This window comes from Aptenodytes patagonicus, chromosome 4, assembly GCF_965638725.1.
Source record: "Aptenodytes patagonicus chromosome 4, bAptPat1.pri.cur, whole genome shotgun sequence".
NCBI lineage: Eukaryota > Metazoa > Chordata > Aves > Sphenisciformes > Spheniscidae > Aptenodytes > Aptenodytes patagonicus.
This window is the reverse complement of record NC_134952.1, coordinates 7,316,540-7,335,584: the sequence shown is the minus strand read 5'-3', so window position 1 is coordinate 7,335,584 and position 19,045 is coordinate 7,316,540. Positions and strand designations below refer to the sequence as shown.

Genomic DNA, 19,045 nt, shown 5'->3' with positions numbered 1-19,045 from the left:
TTTGTGTAAATGTAATGGTTTAATATTATTCCCTTGAGTACTTTTGTATATTTATAGCATCTATACTGTTAAAAAGATGCTCTCTAAATATCTTACGAGGATTACTTTTCATTTTAAGACTCCATAAAGAGGATATAAATGAAGTCTGCACATTCAACTGATTTTCTTTCCCTCAGATATTTAACATGTATTTCTTTGTCATTCTACGATGTTCCAAGCATGATGTTGATTTAGGGAGGGACATTTTGTTCATATTTTGTAAGAGTTTTCAATGGTGGATTAAGTATGATGTGTTTGTTTGACTAAGCTATACAGAATTGTTTTACAAAACTTTTAAGTCTAAGCAGACCTGCAGAGATCAGCAATTAGCCTGTACACTTGGACGTTGGATTCAGTAAATTCAGTATTTCGCTGTTGTAGGGGGTTTTTTAGTTAAATTTTAGTCTCAGCAGATCATCATCATATATGTAAATTGAATACTCAAATCCTCACTGAGTTGCTTATGATATTCAATAAGCTACACTCTTACAAGCCTGGACAAGATATTTCTCACTCTGTGTAGAGCTCACAAAGGTGTGGAATCCAATCAAAACAAACGTTGGATAGATTGCACAGACACTTCTTAATAATGCAGTAAGGATGTTGCTTTAAAAAACAAATACACTATTCCCTTAGTGGTTTTATCCATCTTCCATTGTTCAGCCTCCTGAGCCTCCATGGCATGTTTTTTTCTTAGGTCTTCTGTGTTTGGTTGATTGCTGACTGTAAACTTGTTCCTGTTTTACTAGCTTCAGTCTTTGAAATCTTTTTCTGCCATCAGAATAAACAGACTAGCTATAACCTATTTTGTTTACTACATTTGCATGGCTTGAATAACAAGTCGTCTTTGTTTCTTCATAGGCATTCGACCTCCGATCATGAATGGGCCCATGCACCCGCGCCCTTTGGTAGCGTTGCTGGATGGCAGGGATTGTACAGTAGAAATGCCTATTCTGAAGGATGTAGCCACAGTGGCATTTTGTGATGCTCAGTCTACACAAGAAATTCACGAAAAGGTAATATTTAGAGGTATAATTAAAGTGTTTTAGAAAATGCAAGTATTTTCATGATTAGGAACAGATGCAGTGTTGTGTTAGCTATGACAACGTGTTTAGCTATTGCATTTTAGTTAATGGTTGATTACCTTAGTGAGTGAGTTACTGGTCGTTTCCAATAAGTGATGAAACATGATGATGAAACGAAGATGAAAATGTCTGTGTTGAAGTATCTTTCGTGCAGTGTATCTTCGGCTGGATGTTGTCCACGTGCTTACCTACTGAATTAGATTCGTGGAGAGAGTTACCTATGGGAAAACTATATTATTACGTGATGTTTTGAAATGCTTCTTGGAAACGCTGTTGCTAAGCCTTCAGCTGGAAAGCCAAATCTCAGTATTGGGTCGGCCGTGTGAGGAACTTTCAAACTTCTCTGTTTAGCCAAGGAATTGTGCAAATCGGGTTAGGAGGCCTTTTGCACTGAGAATTGACACTGCAGAAGAGTTTCAAAACAAATGCTAACCCAAAGTTTATTTAGAAAATGAATTTTAGAAAGTATTCTAACTGTATGTTACTCCAGAAGTTTGCACCCTTCCTGGTGGTTTGGGAGCTGTAAAAGTGGTTCTTAATGTTGTCAAAGGTTTTCTCATTTTCTTAGAGGGATACCCATTTTTTGTGATGATAGCCAAGGGAGCCAGCTGGCCCGTATACCTACATTTTCTCTTCAGAGACTTTTTTCAGCATGAAGGCCTCAGGTCTACCCCAAATCCTCGCTGCTCTCTAGACAGCAAGAGAACCTTTTCACATCCATATTTCTGTGGAGGTAGAATTAATTGTGGTGAAATTGTGGGCTAGCAGAGAAAGCCTCAAATACCAAGTATTCCTTCACCTAATAAAGGATGAAAACAGCTTCTATGGAGGTAAAAAATGTAATAAATATGACAGCAGAGGAGGGCAATCAGTGGTCCCTTCCAAGGGAGTTTATTTTCTTCTTCTCCAGCAAAGATCAATGATAGACAAGTGCAGATCCAAGTATTAACTTTAAGGCCTGTTAGGTAAGTGTCTGTATCCACTTTTGTGCGTGTGGTACTGTATACTGCTGAGTGTGATTCGGGTGTTAAGGAGTTGTCAGCTGAACTGAATTGCACCAGTATTCTTGTTTCTCTGCAGATACCTTGTTAGACTTGTCCTACGCTAATTATAGCAGCCCTTGGGTTTGTGACAGGTTTTCAGAAGCTTTTCACTATTTTGAATTCATAACTGGTTTAATTGTTTATTTACTTTTCATGTTCTTGTAATATATAGCACTGTTAAACATTTTAAAATCTCTGTATATGATGAAAGATTTAATCTTTTCTTTGATGACTTTCTTACAAAGCCAGCTACTTGAAAATAATACAAATGCTAACTTTCCTTCTGTTATCAGGTGAATAAATCTCATTTTCTGTAGTCCATTTCATGTCAGCATCTTCCTGGTGAGAACCCATCAACCAACTATTCAGCTTGTTATTTCTTAAGAAAAATATTTTTATTCTGAAAAAAACATTTTCATTGCTAAAACTTTCAAAACTTGTAAGTGGTAGGGGTTTTTTCCCCCCTTGTGGTTTTTTTTCTTTTTTAAACAATAGAGAGAAGACTAAAGAGTTATATGCTGTATCAACACGGCAAACTAGAACTGCCGATTCTCACGGTTCAGGCAAACACAAGAGATGACTCCCCTCTCCTGAAGCCCTCTATGTAGTTCCTTGGTGGATATCTCTTCAGACTTTCAGATTTCCTGTCTTACCCTTCTGCCCCCCTCCCCACACGGGAATAAGCTGTTGTCAGAACAGTAGTCAAGAATGATATTTAAGGTTGTTTTCTGCCGCATCAGTACTGGCTTAACGTCACTACTTTGTTTTGTTCAGCTGTGTTTTAGGTACAATAAAAGTCTAATGTGAATAGGAAAATGGAAAAAAATAAAATTGTTCCTACTAGGAAATAATTTGCATTCTAAACACCCTTTTTTTTCTGTTCATTAGTTGTTTCTCACAGGATAGTCAAAACTGTTCTTTTTAGATTATTCTTGAATTGTAAGCTAGATTCAGAGTTGGCAATATTATAGTTCTGATCTCGTGCCTTTTTTAAAATAGATTTACACTGTCGTATAGAAGACCATCTTTACAGTGGATGGTCAGTGGGACAGCATAAACTCAAAACTTGAACTTCTATTTTGATGTGACATTCTGTTTTGAAACAGTAAGGTTTTACCAAAACCTAACGCAAATTTCGACCACCTCTTTAACACCTGTTGAAAAAGATCAGTGTTTTTGCTGTGCATACAACTAAGGCTACTCAATGTTGTGGCAATGAATGAGGACCTAAAAGTAACTAACTAGAGAACAAATGCAAAGAAGTGAAAACTTGTCTTCATTGGTAATTGGAGATGCATAGAAATGGATAGTGTTTTTTTAAAAAAAACCCACAAACCAAAAGCTTTCCTTTGTAAGGGTCAAAGACAATAATAATATAAGTATGATACTTTATTTTTTTCATTTAGAGAAATATTCAACACAAGCTTTTTTCTCTCAATTCTCTTATCTTTTTATATATTGATAATTAAAATGTGATATAATGCTTTATTTATGTCTTCTTCTTAGTCATGTTTAAAAGTTGTTTTAATCTTACTGTTTTCCTATCTCACACCATTGTCAGAAGTTTAATATGTGAAATAGCTGGTTTCCATTTACAAGGACTAAATAACACATGGAGAATAAGTAATATAAATGCTGTTCCACTTTTTTAGTAGATAATAGCAGTCTTCAGGTGTACACTGTAATATTGGCAACTGCACCACCTGGATAGTCCTCTGCTTTGCTTACTGACATCAACATCATTTACTTCTGATGCATAGAGACTGGGGAATTCCTGTGTGACATGAATGCCTTGCCTTAGAAACACTCTATTTTCTGTTATCAGTGGGGTGTAGCAAGTTAACTTTTCACATCTTGAGACCGAAAGTCAGTGTGTGTATCTCAAATTGTAGCTTTGGAAAAGCTACAATAATTGAAGCTTAATGAGTAACACAGGTAATCTATTGTTGATCTTCACAAGAGTGTTTGTATTTAGTGGATGTACTAAAGCTTGCATCCTTTGCTTTTTATTATACCAAAAGAATTCATTCCCAGTGGGCTCAGTAAGATATCTGGAAAATGTATTTTCACTAGCAATCAGTACATTACCATAATACAAATTTTCACTAGTCCGAAGGGTAATGTAATCCTAAAATATTTGGGTTTGCAAAGTACCACTGTCCTGCCAGGTAATAAATTTCGGCAACAAAAATCACAAGCCTTAATTCATTGTCATGTTGTTGTATTACCGTAACATAGACTGAGAGATCAGTTTTACGAAGTGTTGAGCACTGTTCACTTCCATGTGAAAAGTATTCACTTTTTACTTCCACTGTTCATCTGCAGTGAAAAATGGCTATTTTCCACACATCTTTAGAGTTATAGTACAGAAGTATCTGTATTTTAGTACTGCTTGTATAATACCTTATTTGGAAATGGTGCTTTACTAAATATAAAATTGTTTTCAGGAAAAGTTTTAAAATTAGAAGTCGCATATTTAAAGTGGTATCTAAAATGCTCCTGTATTTATGAATGCACGTTCCTGGCCATACTAAATGATGGTGTCCTGTTAATTAAAATACAGATTTTGATAATGGATGTTAATTTGCAAAAGGCTGTTCCCCACTGTGAAAGAAGAGATGGCTGAAAATCAGGAAAAGGTTTAGTGTTGAGAAGAGCTTGCTGAAAGCAGAAGGTGAAATTTAGTTTTTCTTTCATACGTTTCCTGTCTTTAAGAAGAGATGCTGAATCTAATAGGGTGGCAGGTACAGATATATTTGGATAGTCTGAAGTTGCAAGAGGCAAGCCAAAGACTGGGAAATTTAGGGTGGGGTTTGAAAGAGGTGATTGACATTGTCTGATACACATAGATGGGTGGCTGTAGATGAATGTAATGAAAAAAAAGACAGGAACTGAGAATCGGATGATGAGGAAAGGAGTGGAAGACTGCAAAGGGATGGCTAGGAAAGTGAGAGTGGGTATAAACTTCGGTTGCGCAGTTGTGGGGCCTTGATCACAGGGGTGTGAGGAGTTAGCGTTAGAAGAGTAAACATTTTGGAATCCAGAGAAAGGATTTCTGCTGGTCATGAGCAGGTTTCAGGGGCAGGATGATAGTTTAAAATACTGTGTTTTAAGATGGCTAGACAACAAAGGAAATAGAGTGGAAAAGGGGAAATAGTAGTAGTTTGTGAGGCAGGTGCCAGCAAAGCACAATCTAGATGTTTTTTTATAGAGAAGCAAGGAGGCTGAGAGATTTTAATACATACAGAAAGGAGGAGAAGAAATGAGGATTTGAATGCCATTTGTATACAGGGTCAAAAGCAGGATGTTAGCAAATACTATTATACCTTACTATGTATGCTAATTAAAGCAAGTTTTCTCCAAATTGGGTAATGCCTGAGTTGCAGTTCTGTAGCGATTTCCTTATGCCGGAGAGTTCATTTGGCATTCTCTTTTTATGGCTGGGGAAATTAAAGTATGAAAATAAGTAACTTGTTTAAGGTCGCAAGTATATAATAACTTGTATTAGAACTCTGCTTCATCTCAGGTCAAAGCATTCATTCCCTGTGCCACTGCTTTGGAAGGCAAGTTGGATGGCGAAGATATGTTTCCTTCCTTTTGAAAATCAGGCTGCCAGTGCTTAAGGGAATACTGACATTTACTGAGAGTGACCCAAAGTTTTGAAATAAATTCGTATTTAGAGGACACTTACTACACTTCTTCAGAAATTACTCGTGTGGAAGTTTTTCTGATTTTTCTTTTTTCCCCCCACCCGCCCTAGAAAAAGTGGTTTGTTTTCAAGCCAGTCTGAAAGGCTGCAATATATATGTTTATGCTTTGACTCCTAAGTTCTGTTTTATTGTAGATGTTGCATATGGCTGTGTGAAGTTGGGCATTACATTTGTCAAACTATATCATGCGATAACTGGGAACTGGGTTCACTGCATCCTGTAAGGAAACTTCTGTCATTTAGCGTAAAAATTATTTTAAGATTTTGGTGGTTAAATTTCTTTCTTATTAGAGAATGCATTACTGTCAATAAAAGTTACTCACTGTGTTTAAATTTTTTTTTTATTTTACAATTAATCATGTGTAAACCAGTCTTTTCAGTAACCATCTCAGACTGCTTCCAAACGTACATGGTGTTTTGGTTTGTTCTGCCAAAAATATAGGTGCTCATCCGAAAAAAATTATTTAAAAATAATTAGCTTGCTTCCATCCTCATTCCAAGTCAACTTGCTTTTTTCACTGTCTCATACTCTCTTGTCTCTCCCCCTCTTTATTTCCCCAGTCCCTCTTCCTTTCAGTGCCGTTCATGGTTTACTGCTTTTCCTGGCTCCTTGGCAGCTTACCCAGCACTTCTGATTTCTGCAGTATTGCTCCTTCTTTCTACTTCTGTACCTTTTGAAGGCACCACAGACTCAAGCACACCCTTGAGGTCTTTGTGTTGCCTAAGATTTTTGGAGTTCAAATTCTTTACTCTTTGGGCTTCCTGACTTCTGCTGTATATTCTGTAACCTGGAGTGCACTTTGTAGTCCCAAAGGGCTAAACATAAACATAATATGCAAGATCTGGTAACAGACATCTCGACCAAGCAGAGAGAAAATAAAGCGATCCTTGCAAAGCCAAATGAAAAAGACAGGAAGCACAGCTGATTAGGAATGATCTTTAAAGCAAAACGTACAGGCTGGAAAGAAGTCAAGAGTTTGTTTGAAGCTGTGTACATTTTCTCGTTCTCTTTTTCTGTAATTATGTGGTTTCCTACATCTTGTCTCAAATCAGCTAGAAGAAAAAAATGGGTGTGTTTTTGACTGGATTTACTGCTTCATGCAGATACTCAGTTCACCAGAACATCAAAGGGAATAGGATACTCTGTTGTAAGTGGGAAAATAGTCTGTCTGGTAAACCTATGCTCCAGCCTTACAAGTGATTTAGTTAAGTTAGAATGTGTCAGATCCCTTGACACCTGTAATAAAAGTACACAATAAAATCATCTTCACAGGGATACTACATTTCCATATTTTTAGTTTAAGTTAAAAAAAATGTAAAAGCTGAACTGCCTATTCAAGTGTAGTACTTGAAATTTTTCAGTCACGCTTTTACATAGGAATTAAATGTAGAAACATTTCCAGTCATTACAGTTTTATCTAAGACTGTTTCAAAGAAGAGCCAAAGAGCTTTCATAATGCAACAAATGTTTTGAAACTGATACAAACAAATCAAGAACAGTGCTGCTGTTCAGCTGAATCTTTGATTTGTTCCTATTATATCGATGGTTAAATAAGAATTTTTCCAGCTTCCGATTCTTCTTTGTTTAGCAGTGAAGCTACAATCATGCATTTGTACCATCAGTGCTGTTTATGTTCATGATGCAGTTGCAGCATTTTAGTTTTCCATCAAAAATAAATTCTCAAAGAGTATAGATTGAAATGAAGCCCCCTTGTTCTAAACAGTAATGTATACTTGGGAATAAGTTGTCACCTTGGAGCTGATCTAAAACCCCGTAAATTTACTGAAGGTATTTGAATGAGCCTTGGATCAGATTCCTTATGAAAGACTTCGAAAAAATTAACAAAAGGAAACCTAAAAACTTGTGTTGCACCTCATTATACAACAAAGTAGTTAACATACAGCTATCACAGTAAGGCTGTATACAAAAGCGGTGTTTGTATTCAATGACCCTTCTGCCAACATCTGTCAGATTTGCCAGTGGCAATTTTACAGGTCAAGTTCAGCATTACAGGAAGGGGCAGGCTGCCAGTGTCTCCTCTGAACTAATACCCTTTAAAAAGCAGAGTGGAAGTGCTGCTGTGCCCACGAAGCAGCATATATCAGTCTTACAGGCAGATTAGAGTCTAATATAGTTGGTTATCAATGAACTTTTTCCTTCATTTCCCAGTACCAGGTTTTACTAAGGATCACTGGGGCTTGAAAATTGCTGGTGATTATTGACAGGTTTTTTGAGGCAGAGTTGTGTGAGTTGATGCACTGTCGTCAGTGACTTTCATGACATAATGATCCTTTGGTATAGATGTTCAATCCATCGCAGCGTCTGATAGACTTGAACTGAAACGGAACACAATTCAGCCTTATTAACAGAACATACAAGTTAACACACAGAACTCCTGTTAAAGATTTTTCATTACAGCCTTTTATTTAGTAAAAGTGTTTTCAGAGTCTATATTCTCAAATTGACTTCTGTCATTAAACTGCATATAATTGTCAGTAAATCCTGTGTTTGAAAGACTGGCTTCAGTATAGTTTTTAAAAGGAAGTTTACTATAGGCTGTGCAGGTTATTTATATAGTTTTGTGTGTATTTGTATATATATATTTTTCAATAGTATATTTCAAAAAGACTAGAAATACACTATCATATGTCACGTGTGTGTATATATAGGTACTTTATACAGTGTGTGGATATATAGGGTTTTAGAGTGTTTTCAGCAGCCTGCAAGTAAGTTTTGTTTATGTTTGTATAAAATATTTATACTTGTTTGTATTTATGTACAATATAAACTTAAGTATTAATATTTAGGGTCTACACTAGATGGTATTCTGGCTGAATAAAGTGCATATCGTGAAATGGGTAGGTTACTGACAGCGCCATGGATCATAGGAACCTAACATTGAGCTGATAGTCTCGTAAAGAGAAACAGGAACTTGTAAAAATCAGCACAAACTAGCGGAGTTTTGGAGACCTACTAAATACCGCTTGAGCACACTGGCTTTCCTTTTTAGTTTTAATGGCATTAGTTTCACATGGACCCTTTGTAATGTTGTAGTGAGGCTTTGAGAGCAGCTACAAGTCTGCTGCAGCCTTCCCCTGTGTGGCAGACTATTGATTACAGATTTGATGTGCAGCTGCTTTTTGCAAGTCAAATAATGCAAGGCCTACTCAGTTTAGGTAAAATACATGTTTTCCACCCAAACGTGCAAAATATCTCAAGTCTGTAGGTGATACTGGAACATACTTTTTTGGAGATGACACATCAAACTCCAAGTCCAAGAAATGCAATACCCTGTAGTTTCTAGAACCAGATGAAATATAGCACTTTCTAGTTATGATTTTCTAGAAGTCTTTTTTTTAAAAATTATGATATATTCAATATGTAATTTATAAATATGTTCTGTCTCTGCATTGAAGTAGTTTGGCATTTTACATACTGTGTTATGTTTCTGTACTCTAGATTTGATCCACAAACCTCTGAGATCAGTCTCTCATAGTAAAATATAGTAGTGTATCTTTAGATGACCAAAGAAGGGGAGGCCTCCCTGTTCTATTCTTAGTATGTTACAATGTGTTTACGCTTTTTTGTAAAAATAAAAAAAGATGCTAAGAGTTCTTCCCCAAATAATATGAGGCATGTGTGTCGCAATGGTGACCATGCGATGTTTGGCATGATGGCTAAAATAGCCTGGTGCTGAAATAAGGTGAAAAAGGTAAATAGGAAGATGTTTAAAAAGGATTTCAACCTTCAGTATTCAGTACTTGAGATTTGTTAAATTCTTTGAAATAGAAATGTCTCCTACTACAGTGTCATCTGTTCTCTAAGAGCCTTGGAGACATGGCATGTTGTGAAAGCAGAGTGGTCATTTTGAGGTTGAAGAACAGCAGAAAGACCAGTCCGAGCAGTTGTGATTGGAAAGGATGTCAGCTCAGTGAAGAGGGTATGAAAAAGGCTTTCAACAAGCAGCGTGCTGTAGCTTCATCTGGAAGTAACTCTGAAGGCATAGAAATATGCAGATGGGCTGCATAATCATTTGGTAACAGAAGGAAGCCAACTCATGTCCTGTGTTTCAACTTTTACCTCAGATCCTTTCTTCCCGAAAAGCACAGTTGTACTCTGATGAAAGCAGGAATGGCTGTTGAAGGTGCGCAGCTAGCTCTGCTTGTTCTCTGTCAAATTGTGCCCGTTGCCTTTCCTCGTGAGAGATCATGAAAGAGTATTGTCTGACTGCCACATATTTGGGCTGATCTGAAATGTCTAGCTTGCTTGTTGAATATGTTATCTCACTCAAATTGACACAAGGTGATATCTTTGTAATAAAATTGTACTAGAATTTGGTGAATGTTGTATCAATCAAGTTCATTATGGAAAATTATGAAAAAAACACATATACTCCCTGTTTCTCTCACGCATCCACCACTGGGTGTGCTTCTGGAAGTGATCTGTAAATTACTCCTATGCACAGCTATTTTTCTAAAGATTATTTCATTTTCCAGAACTGTTCACATTTATGCTGGATTTCAGTTTCATGTGTTATACTCAGATTTAGTTCTGGTTTTGATTTTACTAATTTGAAAAGCTTGTCAAACTTCCTTGTGTGCATTTAGTATATGTAATGACTGACAATACAGTTTATACAAATAATTCCAAAATAGAGAAACTTCCGCTATTATTTTTCTTAATGGTGCAAACAAGTCCCTTGGAGATTACATCTGCCCCTTAGCACAACTAAGAAAAGGCGACGGGTGATAGTAGTAGGCGACTCTCTTCTGAGAGGTACGGAGGCATCCATTTGCTGACCTGATGCACTATCTAGAGAGGTGTGCTGCTTACCGGGGGCTCGTGTCAGGGATGTCACCGAGAGGCTACCGAGCCTCATACAGTCCACTGACTATTATCCGCTGCTGTTGTTTCACGTGGGCACCAGTGACACAGCCAGGAGCAGTCTGAGGACTATCAAGAAGGACTACAGAGCCCTGGGAGCGGCGGTAAGGGACTCGGGAGCGCACGCAGTTTTTTCATCAATCCTGCCGGTCAAAGGGAAGGGGTTTGAAAAGGCCGGTCGAATCTGGCGAATCAACAAATGGTTTCGGGACTGGTGCCACAGCCAGGGGTTCGGCTACTTAGACCATGGGACTCGCTTTGAGAAACCTGCTCTACTGGGGGCTGACAGGGTCCATCTGTCGGAGAAGGGGAAGAGCATCTTCGGTCATAGGCTTGCCAAGCTGGTGAAGAGGGCTTTAAACTAGAGATGCCGGGAGAGGGGAACCTCAATCCATCCCACTCCTACCAGTTTGATGCCAGGGCCAGCAATAGATGCCCAGAGCCTGGAGAAGGAACATGGGTCAGCAGGAGAGTGCCTGAAGAGCAGCACAAAGGAACTCCAGCCAGTAAGACAGCTTCATCGGGGGCCCAACTTCAATGCCGCTATGCAAACGCACGTAGCACGGGGAATAAACAAGAGGAGTTAGAGACGTGCGCACGCCTGCAGGGCTACGACCTTATTGGCATCACGGAGACGTGGTGGGATGGCTCCTATGATTGGAGTGTTGGGATGGAGGGACACAGGCTCTTTAGGAAGGACAGGCAGGGGAGACGAGGAGGGGGTGTCACCCTCTATGTCAATGACCAGCTGGAGTGCATGGAGCTCTGCCTGGGGATGGATGACCGAGAGCTTGTGGGTCAGGATTAAAGGGAAGGCAGGGACAGGCGACATTACGGTGGGGGTCTGCTACAGGCCACCTGACCAGGAAGACAGAGTGGATGAGGCCCTCTATAGACAGATAGGAGCAGCCTCACGCTCACAAGCCCTGGTCCTCATGGGGGACTTCAACCACCCCGACATCTGTTGGAGGGACAACACGGCAGGGCATAAGCAATGCGGGAGGATCCTGGAATGCGTCAATGATAACTTCCTTCTCCAAGTGGTAGAGGAGCCAACGAGGAGAGGTGCTACGCTGGACCTTGTTCTCACCAACAAGGAGGGGCTGGTGGGGAATGTGAAGCTCAAGGGCAGCCTTGGCTGCAGTGACCACAGAATGGTGGAGTTCAAGATCCTTAGGGCACCAAGGAGGGCGCACAGCAAGCTCACTCCCCTGGACTTCAGGAGAGCAGACTTTGGCCTCTTCAGGGGTCTGCTTGGTAGAGTGCCATGGGACAAAGCCCTGGGGGGAAGAGGGGCCCAAGAAAGCTGGGTAATATTCAAGGATCACCTCCTCCAAGCTCAGGAGCGATGCATCCCAGCAAAGAGGAAGTCAGGCAAGAACGCCAGGAGGCCTGCATGGATGAACCAGGAGCTCCTGGACAAACTCAAACACAAAAAGGAAGCCTACAGAGGGTGGAAGCAAGGACAGGTAGCCTGGGAGGAATACAGAGAAATTGTCCAAGCAGCCAGGGATCAGGTTAGGAAAGCTAAAGCCCTGATCGAATTAAATCTGGCCAGGGACGTCAAGGGTGACAAGAAAGCTTCTGTGGGTGTGTCAGGGATAAAAGGAAGACAAGGGAAAATGTGGGCCCTCTCCAGAATGAAACGAGAGACCTGGTTACCAGGGATATGGAGAAGGCGGAGGTACTCAACGACTTTTTTGCCTCGGTCTTCACCGGCAAGTGCTCAAGCCTCACCGCCCAAGCCGCAGAAGACAAAGGCAGGGACTGGGAAAATGAAGAGCCACCCACTGTAGGAGAAGATCGGGTTCAAGACCATCTAAGGCACCTGAAGGTGCACAAGTCCATAGGACCTGATGAGATCCATCCTCAGGTCCTGAGGGAACTGGCAGATGAAGTTGCTAAGCCACTATCCATCGTATTTGAGAAGTCGTGGCAGTCCGGTGAAGTTCCCACTGACTGGGAACCCCCATTTTTAAAAAGGGGAAAAAGGAAGACCCGGGGAAGTACAGGCCAGTCAGTCTCACGTCTGTGCCTGGGAAGATCATGGAACAGATCCTCCTGGAAGCTATGCTAAGGCACATGGAGGACAGGGAGGTGTTTTGAGACAGCCAGCGTGCCTTCACCAAGGGCAAGTCCTGCCTGACCAACCTAGTGGTCTTCTGTGATGGAGGGACTACATCAGTGGACACGGGAAGGGCTACAGATGTCATCTATCTGGACCTCTGTAAGGCCTTTGACACAGTCCCCCACAACATCCTTCTCTCTAAACTGGAGAGGTATGGATTTGATGGGTGGACTGTCCGGTGGGTGAGGAATTGATTGGATGGTTGTATCCAGAGGGTAGTGGTCAGTGGCTCAATATCCAGATGGAAATCAGTGACAAGTGGTGTCCCACAGGGGTCCATATTGGGACCGGTACTGTTTAATATCTTCATCAATGACCTAGACAGTGGGATCAAGTGCACCCTCAGCAAGTTTGCAGATGATACCGAGCTGAGTGGTGCGGTCGACACGCCAGAGGGATGGGATGCCGTCCAGAGGGACCTGGACAAGCTGGAGAAGTGGGCCTGTGTGAGCCTCATGAGGTTTAACAAGGCCAAGTGCAAGGTCCTGCACCTGGATCAGGGCAACCCCGGGTATCAGTACAGGCTGGGGGATGAAGGGATTGAGAGCAGCCCTGCCAAGAAGGACTTGGGGGTACTGGTGGGTGAAAAGCTGGACATGAGCCAGCAATGTGCGCTCGCAGCCCAGAAGGCCAAGCATATCCTGGGCTGCATCAAAAGCAGCGTGGCCAGCAGGTCGAGGGAGGTGATTCTGCCCCTCTACTCTGCTCTGGTGAGACCCCACCTGCAGTACTGCGTCCAGCTCTGGAGCCCTCAGCGTAAGAAAGACACGGACCTGTTGGAGCGGGTCCAGAAGAGGGTCACAAAAATGATCAGGGGGATGGAACAGCTCTCCTATGAAGAAAGGCTGAGAGAGTTGGGGTTGTTCAGCCTGGTGAAGAGAAGGCTCCGGGGAGACCTTATTGCAGCCTTTCAATACTTAAAGAGGGCTTATAAGAAAGATGGGAACAAACTTTTTAGCAGGGCCTGTTGTGACAGGACAAGGGGGAATGGCTTTAAACTAAAGGGGGGGTAGATTTAGACTAGATAGAAGGAAGAAATTATTTATGCTGAGGGTGGTGAAACACTGGCACAGGTTGCCCAGAGAGGTGGTGGATGCCCCATCCCTGGAAACATTCCAGGTCAGGTTGGATGGGGCTGTGAGCAACCTGGTCTAGTTGAAGATGTCCCTGCCCACGGCAGGGGGGTTGGACTAGATGACCTTTAGAGGTCCCTTCCAACCCAAACTATTCTATGATCAAAATCAAGGAGTTTTGTGTGTGTATAATTGTTTAGAAGATCAGAGCCTACAGCTGTTCTTTGAATTATGTTGTAGCAGCATTCTTTAAGGATGTGTAATTTCTAATTTTTTTTTCAATTCTTACTCTTACAAGTAAATCCAAATTCTGCTCAAAGGATTCTGGTCTTTATCTGACTTAGAACTGGGGTTACCAATCCAGAAACACCTATGGAAATAGCATAAATCATTTTGTGAAGTATTCAGTAAGAAGCAGTTTTCTTTCATTTTTATGGAGTTTGTTTTTATTTTCTTTTAAAATTTTTATTCGTGCATTTTAATTATAAAAATTACTGCTGCAGATCTTGGGTTCCAACAGTTGTAATCCTCTGTGTGCAAGACTGTGTTTTGGTGCAATAGTTTTTTCTAAACGATTTATGTTGATGTTGATTATAGTTACTGATCTTGCAGTACCCTAGAAAATGCTCATATGAGCAGATATAATTTAGATGACAGAATTTGTACATGTACCAGACCCAAAAGTGTATTGAATAAGAAATTTAGAGCCTCTGCAGGACTTTTATATGAAGTGCGTCATAGGAACCTCCTGAAGTCATTACAGCTAGCTTAGATGTTGAAATGATTTGTGCATGTTTTGTATCTCGTAGAACGATTAGGGTATTAGGTAGTGCATTGAAGGTGGAAACACAGAGAAGTGTTTTGAAAAAGTGAAATCATCTAATTTGCATATTAAGAGAAAAATATTTTCTGCTTTCTGAACAATAAACGTGTATCAGCTGTGTAGGGTGCAGCGTCACTGCTTGTTTGGTAGCAGAATTTGAAACTGCTGGGCATGGTGTGCAAGGCTCTCTTCCCCTCCTCCACACCCCTTCCTCTTAACCTTTCTTGAGTAGGTTGGATGCACTCTTAACATAATTTGAAAGACACTCGGACCTTTCAGATCCTGTCAATTTATTTTCGCTTTTTTGGCTCGGTCTCTCTCACAAGTTTTTTTTCTTTTGCGACATTTTTGCTTTGGTACAATTTCTTATTTATTAGAGGTGCTGTTTTTTCTGGATAATGTCTAGTTTGGCATCTCAGTTGTACAAATTTATATGATACTCAGTTTTCCATCAGTGAGAGCTTAGACAGTTGCAGTATCAATAGACTAAGGGACAAACACTTTGTTCTTGTGTATGAATTGACAGATTTCAGTCTGTTGTCTAAGGTTTTTGTAATAATTACTGAATGTTTTCTATTCAGGTATCAAGTGGTTTAATAGCGCAGTGAATGCCTGTACCACTGCGTGTATGGTGAAGAGATACTGCTCTGTGATTCCATTCAAAACTGAATGTCAGCTGCCTAAGCATAAAAATACTTACTGTTTAAAGTGGGTGCTTGCTCCCATGTTGTGTTTCATCTGCATGTGCAGATGCAGTCTGGTGGTGCTTGTACTTAGGGTTCGATATTGCAGAGCATCTCCTGTGGAATGAGAAGAGTTTTCCCTCTTAATAAGAACACAAATACAGGTCACTTAGTTCTTGTAAAGCTAATTTCATCGTGCTAGAACGGATACATCAGATGAAAAAGACTAACAAGAGGCTGGAAGATATTTGGAGAAATAACCTTTAAAACAAAAGACCTGGATTTAATGCTTTTACAGTCTTTTTATACCTGAAAATATGTATACGTGATTAAGCTGAGATCCTGTGAAAGAAAAAAAATAAGTATTTTTTCTTCCATTTTATTTATAGGTACTAAATGAAGCAGTGGGTGCACTGATGTATCACACTATCACTTTAACACGAGAAGACCTGGAGAAATTTAAAGCACTTCGAATAATTGTCCGAATTGGCAGTGGTTTTGATAATATTGACATCAAATCTGCTGGAGATTTAGGTATGACTATTAAAGACATTATTTTACATCTTATACTTGCCTCCAGAAATCTGATCGCATCTAAGTCTTTGCATTAATGTTTTCTGTATAATTTATAATAACATAGTATGTAAGCTGTATAATTTTCTCATCAAAGTGTTTAAAAATCGTTATAGAGATACTAGCATTAGTTAATTAAGTGATAATATTAACAGCTTTGTGACAGAATGACATTCCGCCTGTTCAATATATACCCAAGGAGTAAGCCATAATTTTTCATCTCTTTCTTTTTTACCCCAATGGTATATTTTAACTACTACTGCTGTAATTCAATCACAAAATATAATTCCATCAGCATGGCATACTGCTTCTGTTTGAATAAAAAATGAGATCATTATCAACTGTCTGAGACTTATTTATGATGCATGAGATTTAGTACTAAACCACTCCATAAAATAGAAATACGAATTTTATAGGAGAATTGGTTGTTGCTGCTTCAGAATAAATTCAGATACTGGAACTATGAAGAGATGGTGCTTAGTGTTTCACTGTAAAAAAGCACAGTCTGATTTGTACTTTTCTTACTTTAGGATAAACCATCTCTTACCTATAATCTACAGGTCAAACTAACACTCGGAATAAATGTCTACATTTTCTTTGTTTCTTTTCTAAGATTGAGGTGACCAAGTATGTTTCCCAAGTTATGCTCTGGGAAGACCTTGGAAATATTTATTTCAGTGTGACAGTACTTAGTCCTAGTAATAACCCCATTGGTGTAGTGAGGAGCTGTAATACAGTCTGTGTATCAGTAAATGATAGTAAAATGATCACCTGTTTCTAATGGGCATGTAGTTTGCACAGCAGGCAGAGGCTAACAACTTATTTACAAGTTTCTGTAAAGAACAGATCAGGTCTGAAAGCATGCAAGGCTGTGTTCCTACGTATTGTAACTAGTGCCACAGTTAGGCCCATGCATTGTGAGCGCAAGAAAACATGTATACATGCAGAGATTGGCCTGGGGTAAAATCCAAGATCAAAAACCAAAACCTAGGTACAGATGAAAGGCTCCGACCAGTCAGGAGTCCGATTTGTGCAGAGAATCCCTGATAAGAGGAAAATCTTTGCAGGTTTGTTGGCTGTTTCTGCAAGTCTCCATGCTGGATTGTAACCCAAGCTTATAATTTAAATGCATCCACATAATTCTTCAAGCCGGAGTACAGCAGATTTGGGAAATTCTCATTTGTATGAAATGCTAAATGGCCACATTCCTAATCATTCCGTTCCGATGTTGTGATTAGACTGAGTTAATACAGTTAGGATCCATCCTGTTCCTGCATTCCAGTATTTACGAAATAACAATTGTCCACCCTGTCAAAAGCCAATAAATGCTGGAAGGCTTACTGTGTAAAATCTCTGATTTTAATAGTTAGGGTGAAATGTTTGGAATTAAATACTAACTCACCACTACTGGGACAAATCACTTTCCATTTGTTGAACTAGTACAAATAATATGTATCTTGAGGAGTTAATATGAGAGTTAATTGCTCTTTGTAAAAAGCTTTGATTCACTCTTGAAATACAGTGTCGAGCTAGACCGTAAAGTCTGACATATGCCTGAACTTGCATACTAACTTTTTGCGTTATTTTTCATAGAGCTGGCTCATGGGGTTGTTACCAGCTTTTCCTATTGAGTATTATTTTCATGTTAGCACTTTTACTCTTCTTAAAATGCATGAAAACGTATGTTTCTTGGATAAAATCTTTAAGATCTGGTCTACTTTTTCTCCAGTTTATTAATTGTTGACTAGAAAATACGTACGAGTTGTGAGTGTAGCTGGATGCAAGTGAAGAAGTGGGAGTCACGGTGATGCCTGTTGACTCCTGAGTTTTTCAGCATTGAACCTATGCACAAGATCGCTGAAACCAGTGGGAAAAGGGGAAAGGGAAGGGAGTGGTAGAAGCGATGGATATGAGTGTGCTGTCTTTCCCTATGTGAAATGTCTCTTTCCTTCATATCCTTGCCTCTCTCTTGCTGCCTTTTGTGGTTCACCATGTCTCTGCCTTTCAGAAGTTAGCTGTTTTTAGAGTTGGGGGAAAATAGGGAAAAAGAAATTCCTACAGTTTAGGAGAGAAATTATCTGACTCTTCTCCCCCAAATTTCCTAAGGAAACCTATTAGGGAGGAAGGTATAAGGTGAGTTCAATTCCTTATTTCTCTTCCCAAATACGTAATAGAACTCTTTAAACTCCTTTTAAAGCATTATTTTGTTGATGCCAGCTCTCAAGGGACATACTTATTAAATTTGTTTTGCCATCTAAAACCTGCATTTTTGCTCCATGAAAAAGACTTTTTGTATAAACAAATGCAGCTGTTTAATATGATGGACTTAAAGGGATGTTATTTTTCAGTCTTGTACTTTACCCCCCAACTCGCGCTTTTTGCCCCATTTTTAAAAAATGGTGAGTTTCATACTACCATTGATGTTAGCAGGATGCAAAGATTAATATTCCAGCAAATGACACTGGTTTATCTTTGCGTAAATCTAAGAGCAGTGACTGAGCAGGCACTTTTCTCTACAGCAGAGAAAAGAAGAATAGTTCTGCAGGTTCCTTATGTTGTTTTTTACTCATCTAAAGAAAGCTGTAAAAAAGTGCTGGGCAGCAGAATGGAGGCACTTGTAAAATGTAGATAAATATGGTATGAGCTTATTATTTGTCAGATTATTGTTATTACTATTATTGAAGAGAATGTGTTTTCTTTCTTGCTTCATAAGATATAGTGGTGTTACCTGAGGACTCATTGAATATTTATTTAGGTAAAACCCCAAACAACTAGACAGTAAAAACAGTATTAGGGTGTTTTTTAGTATACAAACACTTTTTTTCCTCCACCGTGAAGTTATACTGTATACTGTTTGTGATCTCAGTCAGCAGAACTGGGACACAGACATTTGTGGGAGCTGATACTTGGCGAGAGAACACGTAGTAAATAGAAAGAATGGAGAGAGACAAGTCAAAAAGGATACAAAACTTTTTCTAGAAAACATTTTGCTGAACTGCTGTAT

General features: G+C 39.6%; 1 protein-coding gene across 18 annotated transcripts in view; it reads left to right on the top strand.

Moving 5' to 3' along the window:
• The window catches only part of CTBP1 (C-terminal binding protein 1), a 257,915-nt gene that overhangs the window by 213,918 nt on the left and 24,952 nt on the right, over positions 1 to 19,045 (top strand). For all 18 annotated transcript variants that reach the window (XM_076335751.1, XM_076335760.1, XM_076335749.1 and 15 more), the window contains 2 exons: positions 901 to 1,055; positions 15,858 to 16,002. In XM_076335751.1, coding sequence (XP_076191866.1) covers positions 901 to 1,055; positions 15,858 to 16,002 — 300 coding nt within the window. The remainder of the gene's footprint in view (positions 1 to 900; positions 1,056 to 15,857; positions 16,003 to 19,045) is intronic.